General features: G+C 37.7%; 1 protein-coding gene across 12 annotated transcripts in view; it reads right to left on the reverse strand.

Moving 5' to 3' along the window:
- Positions 1-14,095, reverse strand: part of GIGYF2 (GRB10 interacting GYF protein 2) — a 79,526-nt gene that overhangs the window by 49,134 nt on the left and 16,297 nt on the right. For all 12 annotated transcript variants that reach the window (XM_065675096.1, XM_065675095.1, XM_065675105.1 and 9 more), the window contains 4 exons: positions 13,442-13,523; positions 10,910-11,039; positions 8,565-8,660; positions 5,202-5,310 (listed from right to left, as the gene is read on the reverse strand). In XM_065675096.1, the coding sequence (XP_065531168.1) occupies positions 5,202-5,310; positions 8,565-8,660; positions 10,910-11,039; positions 13,442-13,482 (376 nt within the window). In that variant the 5' untranslated portion in view covers positions 13,483-13,523. The remainder of the gene's footprint in view (positions 1-5,201; positions 5,311-8,564; positions 8,661-10,909; positions 11,040-13,441; positions 13,524-14,095) is intronic.

Raw genomic sequence — 14,095 nt, forward strand, 5'->3', positions numbered from 1 at the left:
CAAATTCACAAAAGATGAGTAACAGATTTACTAAAAAGAGAGACAACATCTGGTTCAGAAATACACTCAAGCTGCAGATGTCTCGAAGCTAAGCATTTATGTGAAGCTTCTTCACCTTTGTATTTTTACACAGCCCTTATTCTCTTGCCAAGGTGTTGTCTTTTAGCTGCTGCTCGATAGACAGTCGACTTAAACAAGCCCTTTCCTGACTCACCATAGCTGTTCTTATACAAACTCAGATGGAGATAGAGGAGTTGACTGAGCACTCAAGCCAAAAGAGGAGAGATCAGCACCAGACCTACAACTGTATTAGAAACATAAGCATTTTCTCTATAGCAAGTCTGATACTAGAAGGCTGACTGCAGTCATGAGTGCAAACTAAGTTTCAAAGGCAAGAAAGTAAAGATGTGATAGAACAACAAAAGTAGCACCATGTTTACTCAGTTAAGGTATAATGGATCCCCTAAGATCCTGGAAAAGGACTCCATGCTCTCATGCTTCACAAATAAAACCCAGGAAGGTTCAAGCATCTCACACAATGGCAATCTTTTCCTACTTTCTTCACTAGAGGAAAGCTCACTTCCTTCCTCTCACAGGAGATTATAAAGCAACAGCAGTTCACAAGAGAAAGCCACAGGCAGGCAGAATCAAAACAAAGGTACCGATTCTTCTCATGTCCCTGAGGTAGTGGAGGTGGAAAGTTGCATACACTCTTCCAACACAAACAAAACCCATTGTCCTTTCCTGGTTTTTACAGTGAGTGACAGCAGCATCTGTAGCGCTCCCCTTGCGGTATGAGTAAGCATGAATGCATCCTGATTACTGATGGCAGACACACAACAAGCAGTGCCAGAAGACAGGAGATTTCATCAGCAAATAAAGCAAGTGTCCTGTAGAAGGTAAAGATCAGAATCAGAGTTATTTTAACAGCAGCACAGCTTATGGCAGCTTTAAAAGCATGTGAAAGCCTGAGAAACCTCTCTCCACTTACCCCCTGCTGTGCCACAGTTCATCAGTATTCCAGTTATGCTTAGCCACTAAAGGGGCCTGAATTAAAAGATAACTTTGCAAAAGGCTAAAACAAATGATCCCAGCAATTCAGTTCAAGGCTGTGGGGCCACAGTAGAAAACTCCAAGCTGTTCTGATACCACTTAGTACCAGACAGGACCTATTTAAGCCACCTTTGCCCTGGTCATGTTGCCTCCTTCCGCCAATGTATTCTACAAGGCACATCATACAGGTACACTAACAACATGTGCCCATTCAACAGTAACCAGAAGTACAGGTGCAACTCCAGAAGAAACTGAGTAGACCATTGCATGAGAAGCATACTGCATTAAAACAGGGCCTACCAAACAACAGAAGTAAAATACCTAGTAAGGAATACCATGGTGTACAAAGTCAGTTATTCAGACACTATTGCATGGAAGAGTCTGACCTGAAAGTGCACACTCGGACACAGCTAATACTAATAACAGAATATCTGAAAAATGCTGGCAGAGAGGATATCACTGCATGTATAAGCATACTGTTTGCTGCACTTCCTGGCTGGTTTTTTTGGCTAATAAATCTAGAATGACATGCTTATTCTAAATAGAATGCCACTTCCACAAAGTGCTTAGCACATGAGGAGCAGACTTTCCAAGTGTAGATGTTGCACAAAGTATTGAATGCAAAGTCAACAGATATCAATGAACCTTCCATTTAAGAACAGAATGGAGAAGCTGTGTATTTCAGTAATTCCTTAAAAACCTCAGAATGAGGACCTCAACCCAACGGATATTTTAATAATAACAGCCAAAAAAGTCTAACCTGAAAATCAGACAGGTCTGAATTTAAGTAAACAACATGAGACAAAAGCAAAAGGGCAAAAAGCAGTACACACTGCCATTCTAATAGTTAAGAAACAACCACCCACACACAAAACACACCACACCACAATATAACAAGCAAATTCTTGAAATTACAGCATGACTGGAGTTTAGGATCTATGGTCACCGCCTTAATACTGCGTGGGAACAGCAGGATAACTGCAGTTCAGCTGCTGAGTAGGTATGAGAACCTTCCACTTTGACACTATTTTACACACTCTCCAACAGCAGCAAAGACAGACTACAAAAGGGAGAGAGGGTGGGAGGGGAAAAGAGCTCTAATGAGAAGCAAAGTACCCTTCATAAGGGTCTTAAGCAAAGAGGAGAACAGCTACAAAACAGGGTGCCTGTAAGCTTACAGCCCATTCCAGGGACTATTTAAATCTCTCCTCATCTGAGGCTCTTATTCATGAATGTTGACATTCCAGTCCCACCAGCACAAAGCACAGGGCTTAACTGCACACCACAGGGAGCTCCCAGGAAAACAAGTCAATTAGAAAAAAGGTCACGTGCAAGTACTTGGTTTCTTTAGAGAATAGAACCAAATAAAGTGGTTTGGATTTATGTCTCCAAGAAAGACACATACAAGTACTGGTGACAGCAGTAGCACGCTGCAAGCAGTTTTGAACAGTATCTCCAAGTTGTATTTCAGCACACAGTTGTAAGAAATTTAAACAAAAACCAAAGCAACTTCCACACTGTGACCATTTTTACATCACCTAAACTAACCACTGTCAGCAAGACTTGCACAAACACTGAGAAAGCATTTACTGAGTGTTATGTTGGAATTTTAAATACTGATAAGTCACATGTAAGTGTTCTAATAATAACTTTCTTTTACCAGCAGTTCACCCATTCTTCCCTTTGCTTATCTGACTCAATAGATTCCCTCTCACACTCCCAGATGCTGGAACACAGTTCTGTGATTTGTGCCTCAGTAAGGGAACTTAATTAACAAATCTAATTGTACATGCAAATTCTTGACTCAAGTTATTGTGCAAGTCGCTTCCAGACAGTAAGCTTGTTCTGGTAAAGCTGAAACCCGCATTTGATCAGCGGCAGCTTTGTTGCATACTATGATGTAAAGTTCATGAAAAACACGAGATAAACTTTTGAACCCCAGCAATTTTGCAAGGCAATAAAGAAAGATGTTTTCCAACTCTTAGGTGAAGCATTTCATTTACTGAACAAACTCCAAAGAAATTCCAAGTTCTTTTCACTGTAACCTGAAAACCAGAGCTGCATTTAAAGTTTGCTACTTACAAACAACACGCTAGTTTTGTAAATTAGAGGTCAACAGTCCTGCACTAAGCTTTTCATAAATCTTAGAAACAAAGCCCGTAATTACAAGAACATCATGTGTATAATTATGAAAGAAAAAGAAAAAAAAAAAGTAGGATTTTTGTCCTGGCAGAAGCCCTAGTTTGTTTGCTGAGAGAGAGAAATTTTGGGAAGAGTCATCATGCCTAAAGCCCAAGACTAATTGGTTATGAAAAGGGGAAAGTGGAAGAAACAAGCAGCAACCAGGATCAAAGAATGAAGGAAAGCTCAGTAATTTACTGAACTTTACTGGATTAATGTGTTCTTCTCACCTTAGCAGATCAGAATGACAGAGTAGCCTAAGAAGCAGAGCATGTAATGATGTAGACAAAGTAAAAGATCAAATTAGGATGCAAAAAAGTGAAAGAGATGAATTATGCAACAAAGTTCTTCAGCTAATATTTCTTAACCTATCTTAAAAATAAAGTATGAAAACCAGGAAGATAGGCAATAGAAGTCCTCATATTACTGCATAAATTTCAAGTTCTGTCCGTGGAGTCAATTAAAAAGCAACCCACTGCTCACTGTATAAAGTTGTCATTGTCATCAACTACAATGACACAGCAAAAAAAAAAGAAAGAAAATTTGACAGAAGAAAGAAAAATGAAGGGTTTGACAAATCAGAAATGGTCAAGGTATCTTGATACTGAAACTAGAGGGCACACTAGTGGTCATATGATCTCAAATCAGCATGTTTTAAGTAGCATTCATTTCATTTGCCTTAATGCATCTAGCATTATTCCCAAGTGAAAAATGGACAGTAGCAACGCAATATGCACAAAAACACAGCAAAAAAGCATCAGCTTTCAAATGTACAATAGAAATATAACCAAGGTATATACAAGTAAGTGCCACCCCACATGTATATACATGCATACACTTTTTTTTTCCATTCCCCCGCTCCTTTTTATTAAACCCTGAGCATTTGGGCAAAGACAATGACAAATAACAAAAGGGAAGTGACAGCAAAATCCAGGGATAGCCTCAAGAAAGCTTAAATACATATGCTTCAGCTAGAAAGCAACCACAAGAGGACAGATGACAATCTAGAAAAATCTGAAAGACTTAAGCTAAGAAGAAAGCAGGACTGAGGAATAAGAACAGAATTGAGAGAACAAATTAAGCCAGAGTACAATTCTGGTTAAGCATTTAATTATGCGTGGAAGTGATTTTTTAAGCTGCTATTGAAAATATCACCACTTAACATTTAGAATTAAATTAGAAAGAATCCTAAGAAAAACCTCACCTACGCACCTGGAAAGACAGATGTCACGTGATTAATTACTCCTGATATTTCCAAATTATTATCTTTGTATTCTAAAAGCAATCCATTATACATAACCCCCCCCGGAACAGTGTTCACAGCAGTAAGCACATTGACAGGTAACTGCTAAGATAAATTCTAGGTTTAATAATTTGTTTTGAATCCAGTTATACGGCTTAAGGACATTTTTCTCAATTCATATGCAAATGTTTGAAGTGATCCAGGATGAGATATCAACTGTAATAATGCACTAAAATTGGCAAGACTCAAATTTCTCCCAAATCTGATTACATCTTTCCATTAACCTTCTCCTGTTAACATCTCAGGATGTTAATAAGTAAAAATGACTTTTCAGAACACTGAACACCACCTACTATAATATTAATGGTTTAAATAAACTTGTAGATTCTTCTCCCCTTTCCCTATAAATTGGTTTCATACCTTTAATAAAGGCATTTTACCAATTCTGAATCAATTTCCTCTTCCACCTCAAGACTACTTTTCCCTTTTGCTTTCCACACCTATCAACGTGACAAAGGCACATAATATAGGTACAGATGTGCACTAAGGTGTGCAGAACAATCACTAAACGCAATATTTATTCTCTACTACCACCTTATTGGAAAGGCTTCAAAGCTTTAAGGGAAAGGAAACCTAGCCAGAGAAGCTCCACTGAACATCTTTCAGAATCTTCAGCCTGGATCACCTGCAGACATTGCAGCACATCCCACTAACAACAGCTCACCTCGACCTCTAGAGGAACTTCGACCTCGAGGAGCCCCTACCACAGTTCCTCCTCCACGTCCCGTCAATCGCAGGACAGCAGCACTGTTTACAGACATCGAGAAATTTCTCTGCCAAGAAGAAAGAGCCAAGGTGAGATTCTGTTGTAAAAAAGCAAAACCAGAAATTTTTACCATTATCCTGATTTTTGTTTCCTTATGTTTGTTACAAATTCTCTACAATTGACAAGGAAAAGGATTCCCAGGAGAGGTGAACAACTGAAAGTCTATAGAAGGACCCTGGTCAATATCAGTGCTTTAAGTTACTCCTTTACAAGATTATTCCAACAAGAAGTGATAAAAACACTGACAGCTTTAAAAACATTCCATTGCAAAAAGAAATTGGCACTTGACTATACCTGACACCATTAATTAATACCCATTCTAAACATACTTCTTAAGCAAAGCAGGAACATGTAAAGAGCAATAGAACTTGATTATAATTATATTTACCAATCTTCTTTGCAAAATAAGTCCTCTCTTTAAATATAACATAGAAGTAACATGCTTTGGGGAAAATTAAGTGTTAAATACAACTTCTGAAATTTAAGTGATACTCATTCTAATAAGACAAAAAATACCACAATAAGTTCAACTTTATTTTAATTGGAAATTATTGCTAAACAAAAAACTATTTTGATAAAGAATGAATAATTATAACGAACTCTGGCCCCACTCTCCAAGTACAAGCATTTGGAAAATTGGGCCAAAGATTTCAGGAGTTCATGTTAATATTCATAAACATTAACAAGCAACCTAAATTCACATGCTGCTTCAGAATGCAAGTTTTAAATAATCTGAATGCAAAGGACTCCAAACAGCTGGTTTTCTGTTTACATGGATTTTAAGTAAAATTATTTTTGCTTACATGAACTCATATGAATTACTATGACTTTGAAGGTCTTCAAGGAACAATGAGACAAGCAATTACATACTATTTAAAATCTAAACAGATACCATCAAAGCCAACAGACATTTGAAAGAGTTTTAACCCATTTCAGAAACAAGCCTAACTGCTTGGTATGTTCTTGTTACAAAGTAGATCTTCAAGAGAGAACTCCTAACTAAGTAGACTTAAGAGGGTATAAAAAACCCAGCCATGCAAGGCAACACAGTAAGGTCAACCTCCAGTCAATCTCATTCTATCTTCCTAGATAGCTCTTAAAGGTTTAAAGCAACAGTTAAAACAGCAAGTCAAAAAGAATCTCCTCCCTCCTTTCCTGATGTTGATACCTCTGCTTTTTTTTTTTTTGTAAAGCAGTGAAATACTTCACTACAGAAACAACTTAAAGCTGCTGATCAGATTCACTGTCTTGCATAAGAGATTGCTTATTTTCAATGTGTTATTTTTCCAGTAAGAACAATACAGGTATCTCACTTTAAATTTGCCTGCCTAAACTCTGAACAAATTCTTCCTCACTTCTGTGGAGCTTCCTGTGATGAGGATGTGATCACTGCAATGTGCATAGTGATAATAATCTACATGGTAAGATCACAGTAAGTAGCAAAAAAGCAAAGTCAAAAAAGTTAAACACTCCCTATAATTGACTAGTGTATTACTTTAGTGTCCATCCCTGACAATGCACAATAAAGAGCAAAGCTGGCCCAACACAGACGCTCAATTCCATTCTGAAATGGAAGAGATCCTCAGAAACAGGCACCAGAAATATAACCAGTAAGGACACAAAAATTCTCCATTATATTCAGCAAGAGACTGAGACTCCCATACTCCACAAGCAGTTAAGACAACTGAATGGTTTCCTTATACAAATAGGAATATGGGGGCAACAGGGAAAGGCAAGGGAACATATGCTACATTATTGCCAGTGGTCAGTAGTAGAAACCGCTGTTAAAGCTACCTTCAAAAGACACTTCCCTGAAAACAGATCTTAATCTATGATGTCACATAACAAAACTTACTACAAGGTGAATCAGTTCAGCATCCTTATAACCAGGAAAGCAACAAAAAAGATAAAAAGGACCAGCAGGCCCATGTCCTACAATAGCAAATGCTGTAGCTGTACCTGTCCAGTAAATTCTAGAGGACCAAACAATTATCATCCACCTCTAGCTCATGCATCTTTAAATCAGCTCGAGACAAGTTCTTCCTAGACATACAACACATACAAGAGTAATGCTATCAAGCCAGTAACTCCCCCAGGTTGCAAGCAAGAATTGCTCTGAATCCAAGCCTAGACTTAACACTACCCCAAAGTACATGTGATCTGATCAGCCTGTCCTCTACAGGACCCCCAGATTCTCCATCCCTCAAGTTCAGAGAGGATAATACTACCTTCAGCGTGCACAGAGGGGGCACAATGATGTTGTAAACTCTTATCAACCTTAAGTAAAAGAACTTGACTGCACCATGACTAGCAGCAAAGACAGCAATATTCACCTCAAGATCACTTCTGAATGTGATTTTGATGACTATTTCTTACATTATGGGGAACAAACATCAGGAATTTCTGTTAGCTTATATAAGACTGTTCCTTTGTTATCTCAAATGGGTTATGAAAAGAGGAAAGAGACCTTCAGACAGATAAAAACAGGTTGTTCACATCCTCTGGGTCTCCAGAAAGCATTAAATGGAAGACTTTATTAAGAAGTATTCTGAAGTGGTAAAAACATGACAAACCAGAGAGCAACTGCAAAACCAGACGTTCTGGCAGCCATAAAGATAAGCATCAGAGGTATTTTTCCAGAGGGGGGCAGGTTTTCAGTACTAGAATCAAATTTAGAAGCAAGGCCTTTCCAACTACTTAGATCAATCATCCTTGAAATGGACTCTTTGTGGACTACCTGTTCTCGCACTTAACCCGTTCCCCACTTAATTATATACCTGTAGAGACCAAACAAGGAAATAATCAAGCAACTGTTTACACACATAGTAGTTAAGATTACTGCACCTCCGTAAGAGATGTTAACAGTCAAAAACCTTCAACACTTCTCCAAGGACCATGAAATTGGAGTTACAGAATTTCTATTACAAACATGCAGAGAAAGTGGTCAAATAACTGTAGAAAAAGTCTCACAGATCTGAAAATGCTGCGCACTTTAAAAAACAGGACTACTTCCCAGAAGATGACCCTGGATTTAACAAGTTGACTGCCTGCCATCAACAGAACATTGTATGAAAAATACTTGTTCAAATTTAAGATAATAATGGAACATGAATGGAATTTAAACCTCATGCTAACACAGCATGCTTTCCTTTCATAATTTCTTTCCCTGAAATCTGTTAATCTCAAACTTTGTTTTTAATGGAGGCTTACTAACACTAATGACAATGTAAAGCTTTTATTTTTTGGAAAAGCGATACCAACCTGTTCTTCTTCTGTAAAAGGTACAAGTGCCAGTGGTGGCAGGGGCTCCTCTTGTAAAATAGGCAGAAACTCCTTATCGAGAAGGTCTGAAGGTATCTGTACGAAAGGAAAACAGCACACACATATACCCAAGTACTTCCATTTCAGGGATGATGCCACACACTGATTGATAAAAACTCTATCTCCATCTAGCCAGTACACCAGCACTCCCAATAACATTTACCAGGGGTGGGTATAACTTCACTGCAAATTTATGCCTCCCCAAAAAATAGAATTCTTATAGACAAAACATCCAAAGCATCCACGATCTATAACTGTAATAAATAAAGATTATACCTATCAGAGTTCAAACTTCCACACCACTGCAGGTCAAAACTGAACCAAGTGAAATTTTGTCTGGTAAATTTAAAAATTATTGCTTTAATTTCTTAGCCAGATTTTTATTTGTATTTCACTTTTGTTATGTATTAAAAATGCTACCACATATAACACACAGGCTGTGTTTGATTTAAAGTCAGTATTTCCAATTTATGACCAACAAGGAGAATAAAACAACCACAAAGAAAGAAAAAAAAGTGAAGTGGAACTATAGGTATGGATTTATTAACCAGAGAACACTGATGATTTAAATAAAAATAAATTTTCATGCTGATTTTTAATCAGTCCATCATCAGATGGCAGCTCCGTCAGCAGATGTGACCGTGAACATGTGGACAAGAAGCTGCAATCACAGCCAAGTGAGCTCTAGTAATGCCAACACGGATTTGTTTCAAAAATATCTAGTTCACAATACTAGAGATAAAGACTTCTACCAATTTTAACTGAAGCAAAGCAACCTAGGGTTTGTGGGGTGGTTTTTTTTTTTTCATTTACATATACTCTAGCAGAAGGCTTCCTGCTTTCAGAGTATCTTTAATCAGAGATGCAATTTTGCCTAATCTTCAGCCAGCAAAGACTGCAGATGATCCAGTGAAAAAGAATTAGGGTACAAGATACACCTTAAAAAAACATCACATCTGGACTAGACTAGATATAGTGACTATTGACTAGAAATACTGTCAAGAGTCCTTTCAGTCTCAGTAACTAGAATTACTCAACAACATGGAAGCACATTAATATCAAAAGCAAAACATACTCATTTAATAATAATGCCCTTCTGGCAAACACACTGAGAAAATATTCTTTCGGACCACTCATAACCATCAGAGAGCTTCCTGTAACACACAGTATTAACAGGTTGCTCTCAATCAGCTGTAGAGGTCTTATCATCATCTGATATAACATACATAAATTGCAAAAAATGACCTCTGGCAGGCTTATTTATTGAAGCATAACATCAATGATTAAATCACAGCTTCTCAAAGCAGAACAGGATAATTCTGCACATTAAAACATGGCTTTAAGCTATAACACACTTAACTTCAAAAAAATCTTTGACATTCGACATCCTTGAACCTGTGTACAAGCAATGAAGGGCTCCCAGCACTGTATGGAAATGTCAGCACAGTCACAGTAGGGTAAAAAAAATAACAGGGAGGTACGCGTGCACATCTACATGCAAAGCTAAAGGCACAATTTGACATAATTTTTTGCAGTCCCTCCCTGACTCAAGGGTGAAGCTCTGAGAGGGATTCAGACTTCCAAGTCACTTTATGCCTGCTGCAACAATAAACCAACCTCTGTCACCATCTACAGAATAACCTAGGGTTTACAAATGTAGAATATATGAATCATTTGCCTGAAACACTCTCTGAAACGTAACTTTTGTACCACTAAGAACCTTTGTTTGAAATTAAACTAGAAGGAAGTTCCTGACTTTCTACATTGCTCTTCCGTATTACATGTGCTAAATTGTATTTGTGTCCTTTAGACCCAGAGAAGTGGGCTGCTTACCTGCTAAAGTGAACTGCCCTAAGTCAAGACAAATGGGCACTTCTTGCCTTTTTCAGATGGACCTGCTAATATGATTTATTGCCTTTCAAGCTGAACCAAATAACTATTTCACACTTTATTAAAAAAAAACCTACTGAGGCAAGCAAATCTGCACAGCTGCAAGGAGACTTTAACCCTCAGTCATCTGTGGCAGTGGGACTGAATATGGCAATCAGGTTGTTTTGTTCTCAGGGGTACAGGAAGTTGCTGCTAGAGTAGCAAAAAGAATCAAACATGAGTGGGATCAAATAAGCACCCGCACACAAAAAAAGAGCCACAATCAGAACTCCTCTGATCTTTGCCAAGGGATACCTGATTTCTTTGTCCATAAGCACAAAATACAAGTAACTATTTCTATCACAAGACTGTCATTAGGCATACACACATCAGGCCTTTTGCCTCTTCCTGCTCACCTTATTATCCTTTAGAAAAAGTGCCAACATTTCTTCTCTCCCATAGCGATAGTCTGCTAGTTTGTACTTTGGCAAAGCCGGAGACAGAGGAGGGGATGTCACGCTCCCACCACTAGACAAAGCTCGCAGCCTAAAATAAAGCAGAAAAGCAATGACTACTGAATTAAAAAGAACATGTCCTCACCCATGCTATCATCCCTCTGCACATTTACAGATTTGACAAATGAAATAAATACAGTACTGAAAGTAGAGATATTAACAGTCTAACTTAAAAACTCTAACACTTGGTGCTTCAACAAGAAGAGTAAAAGAGCTTCCCTCACTTCCCCATAGCCAGGAGAGAGGAGGAAAGAAAAAAACCCATATTCCTATGAGCACATCAAGGAATTGCTCATCCCCTGGCTAGTGCGTATGTTGACTACATAACAAACCAGCTGCACACCTAAAGCCTTGACTAAGCTTTTTACACTGCACAAATTTCAGTTGTAAATCTTCCACAGATACTACTGACAACAGCTTCCTTTTGACAAGAAAAATTCTTACCCCACCAGGGACAGTGTGGCTAGCATTAATCTATGAAAAAGTTTATTCAGATGTTCCATAAAGTTTAACAAACAGCTTAGTACAGTAAATTCTGCAATAAGATTACCTCTTGTGTCTCTGGAATCCTACTGTACTCCAAATTCCTTACCCAGAGCTTAAAATTAATGGCATTTTTCAGAGCATGCGTACATCATTTAGCTTAGTGTCTCGATAAAAAAGACAAACAAAATACAGCCACACTTCACTTCAGAGACATTCAAAGAAGTGATGTATCTTACAACAATAGATACATATGCTATTAAGTTTGGTTCCATCCCACACAGATAAGCTACTTCTTGCAGTTAACATCTTCCAGTTGTATGATACGATTCCCACTTCACATCTGGATTAGTCTCATTCTATATAATAATTTCCTCAGCTACCCAAACCCCCTGTATTTTGAAGCTTCGAGCAACGTTTTACAAAAGGATGTGTGACAAGAAACAAGGCCCAGACCGTTTCCCTACATTCTCCTTGATGTTCATCTCAGACAAGGAAAACAATGAAGACGCTCCTCAATAATCACAAAATCCTTCAAAAGAAAAGTTCTCTAGCTAAAACACTGATTCCAAGGCTAGCTTTCACCTAATTATTGAAAGATGCTTTGATTTGTTTTATTGTTCTTTAAACAGAGAGGAAAAAATAATTTGCAAGTCAAATGTTTGTCTTATTTTTTTAGTTTGGTGCCACCCAGTGGCAGCTTCTTCGCCTACCACTTTCAAACAAAAACTGCCTGGGGAGGCATTATTCAAACGATTTGACAGCTCAGTACTATGTATGTTCAGTTCCAATCCAGATGAAACGTAACTGTCGATTTCACTATTAAGTGCTAAAGCAGTAAACATGACAAACATGAATATACTGCAACCCAAAAGAATAATTAGACATTATAGAATCTTGTTATTCTTGTAAAAATCTAGTAACTCACTTAAGCATAGTATATATACTTTCATATACAATCTAACCTCCTCTTTAAACTAAGAGGAAACTAAAGTCCCCTCACTATGATGCAGTAATCAAGTTACTGTTAAAATATGTGCCTTTTTTAGAGTTGCCTTCCCTCTTCTTTTTATTAATGTAACTTTGGCTTCCATCCATCAATGAATCTAATCCTGTCCGTCTCCTACACCAAAGAGCACTCCAGCATAAGATATCTGCCTTGTGGGTGTAATTACAGAGAGTGATAAAGTCATTCTTTAACCTTCTTTCAACCTAACAAAATAGACTGAGCTCTCTCATTGTTTCCCAGGCCACAAATCATGTCTTGCTTCTTTGTTAAATAATCTCCAATTTTTGTACACTGCATACACAAATGTGTCAGCAACAGTGACTATGTTACTCTGGTAATAATTTTATCACATGCTGTGCAGCAATTTCATATTCCTATAACCACTCCACACTCCCATTTACACATGTAAGGATCACATCACTCTTCAGAAACTACACCATCCAGAATTCTTGTAACTGCAGCCACTTACACTTTAACAGGAAACTAGAACAAATACTGAACAATAACCACATCTGTGCAATTACTCTTTATCAAAAGTCAGAACAATGCATGTCAGACAAGCTGGAAAGCTAACAGCTGACACAAGATCATACCCCATGGATCATAAACATCATTCCCCCCTCAGATACTTGGTGGCCATGTGAATGTTATGCATTTACCATAACATGAAACCCAGCTAATTTCATACACAATGCCAATTTTAAAAGTATCATTTATATATACTAAACGTATATATACACTAAGTATACTATATATATAGTACACTAGAAAAGTAAATACTGCTTTCAGTCACTGGCCAAGGACTGAGGTGAAGCAGTGTGGAACAAAGACATTGTAAGACTGAGTGGGATATGAGCAATTCAGTCCCAAAGGACAGAAATTCATAATCATCTTTTTAAGTTTTAGACAAGGTTCCAGAGTCTCAAAATAGAAAAACTCACCATTCAGGCCCAAAGTTAAGTGTCTGAGTTTCTGCTGCCATTTTTTCCCCTGTTATATTCCTCTGTTTTAAGAAGCGTGAATCTGAAAAATAAAAAATTGTTTCTATGAAAACTGATTAATTAATACAGTCCTTCATGAATTTTTTCACAATACAAAAGCACATCCGGCCATGCAAAGAAGTGGGAAAAAAAAAAAAAAAACAACCCTGACCATGTGGAATTTTTTTATTTATTTAGGGGTTAGGGTTTTTTGGCTTAGTTTTTCTTTAAGAGATCCATTTCAACTCTCTAGCACAGATTAATTTACTAATGCAGGAGTAACTGCATCAAGATCTCTTCGCCAGATTTCTTTCTTAACACTGGATCAGAGCATCTGAAGAAACAATTTGTACCAACAGTCCCTTTTCAAATCAGTGACTGCAAGACAACCAAACATGGAGAATCTGATGCATAATCCTCTTCTGCAAGAACAGTAATGCTTAATTAAGAGAATTGCAGCTTCCTGACAATTACAAGAGGATAAAAGCCCCACTAGAATTACAGCAAGAAAGATTTGCCAGTTGAGTGACACAGTATTCAAGAAATCTCCACTGCTCATTCTTGAAAATAAGCCCTCTAAAGATTGAGTACATCCAGTGCTGTGACATCCTCCTA

This window comes from Lathamus discolor, chromosome 3, assembly GCF_037157495.1.
Source record: "Lathamus discolor isolate bLatDis1 chromosome 3, bLatDis1.hap1, whole genome shotgun sequence".
NCBI lineage: Eukaryota > Metazoa > Chordata > Aves > Psittaciformes > Psittacidae > Lathamus > Lathamus discolor.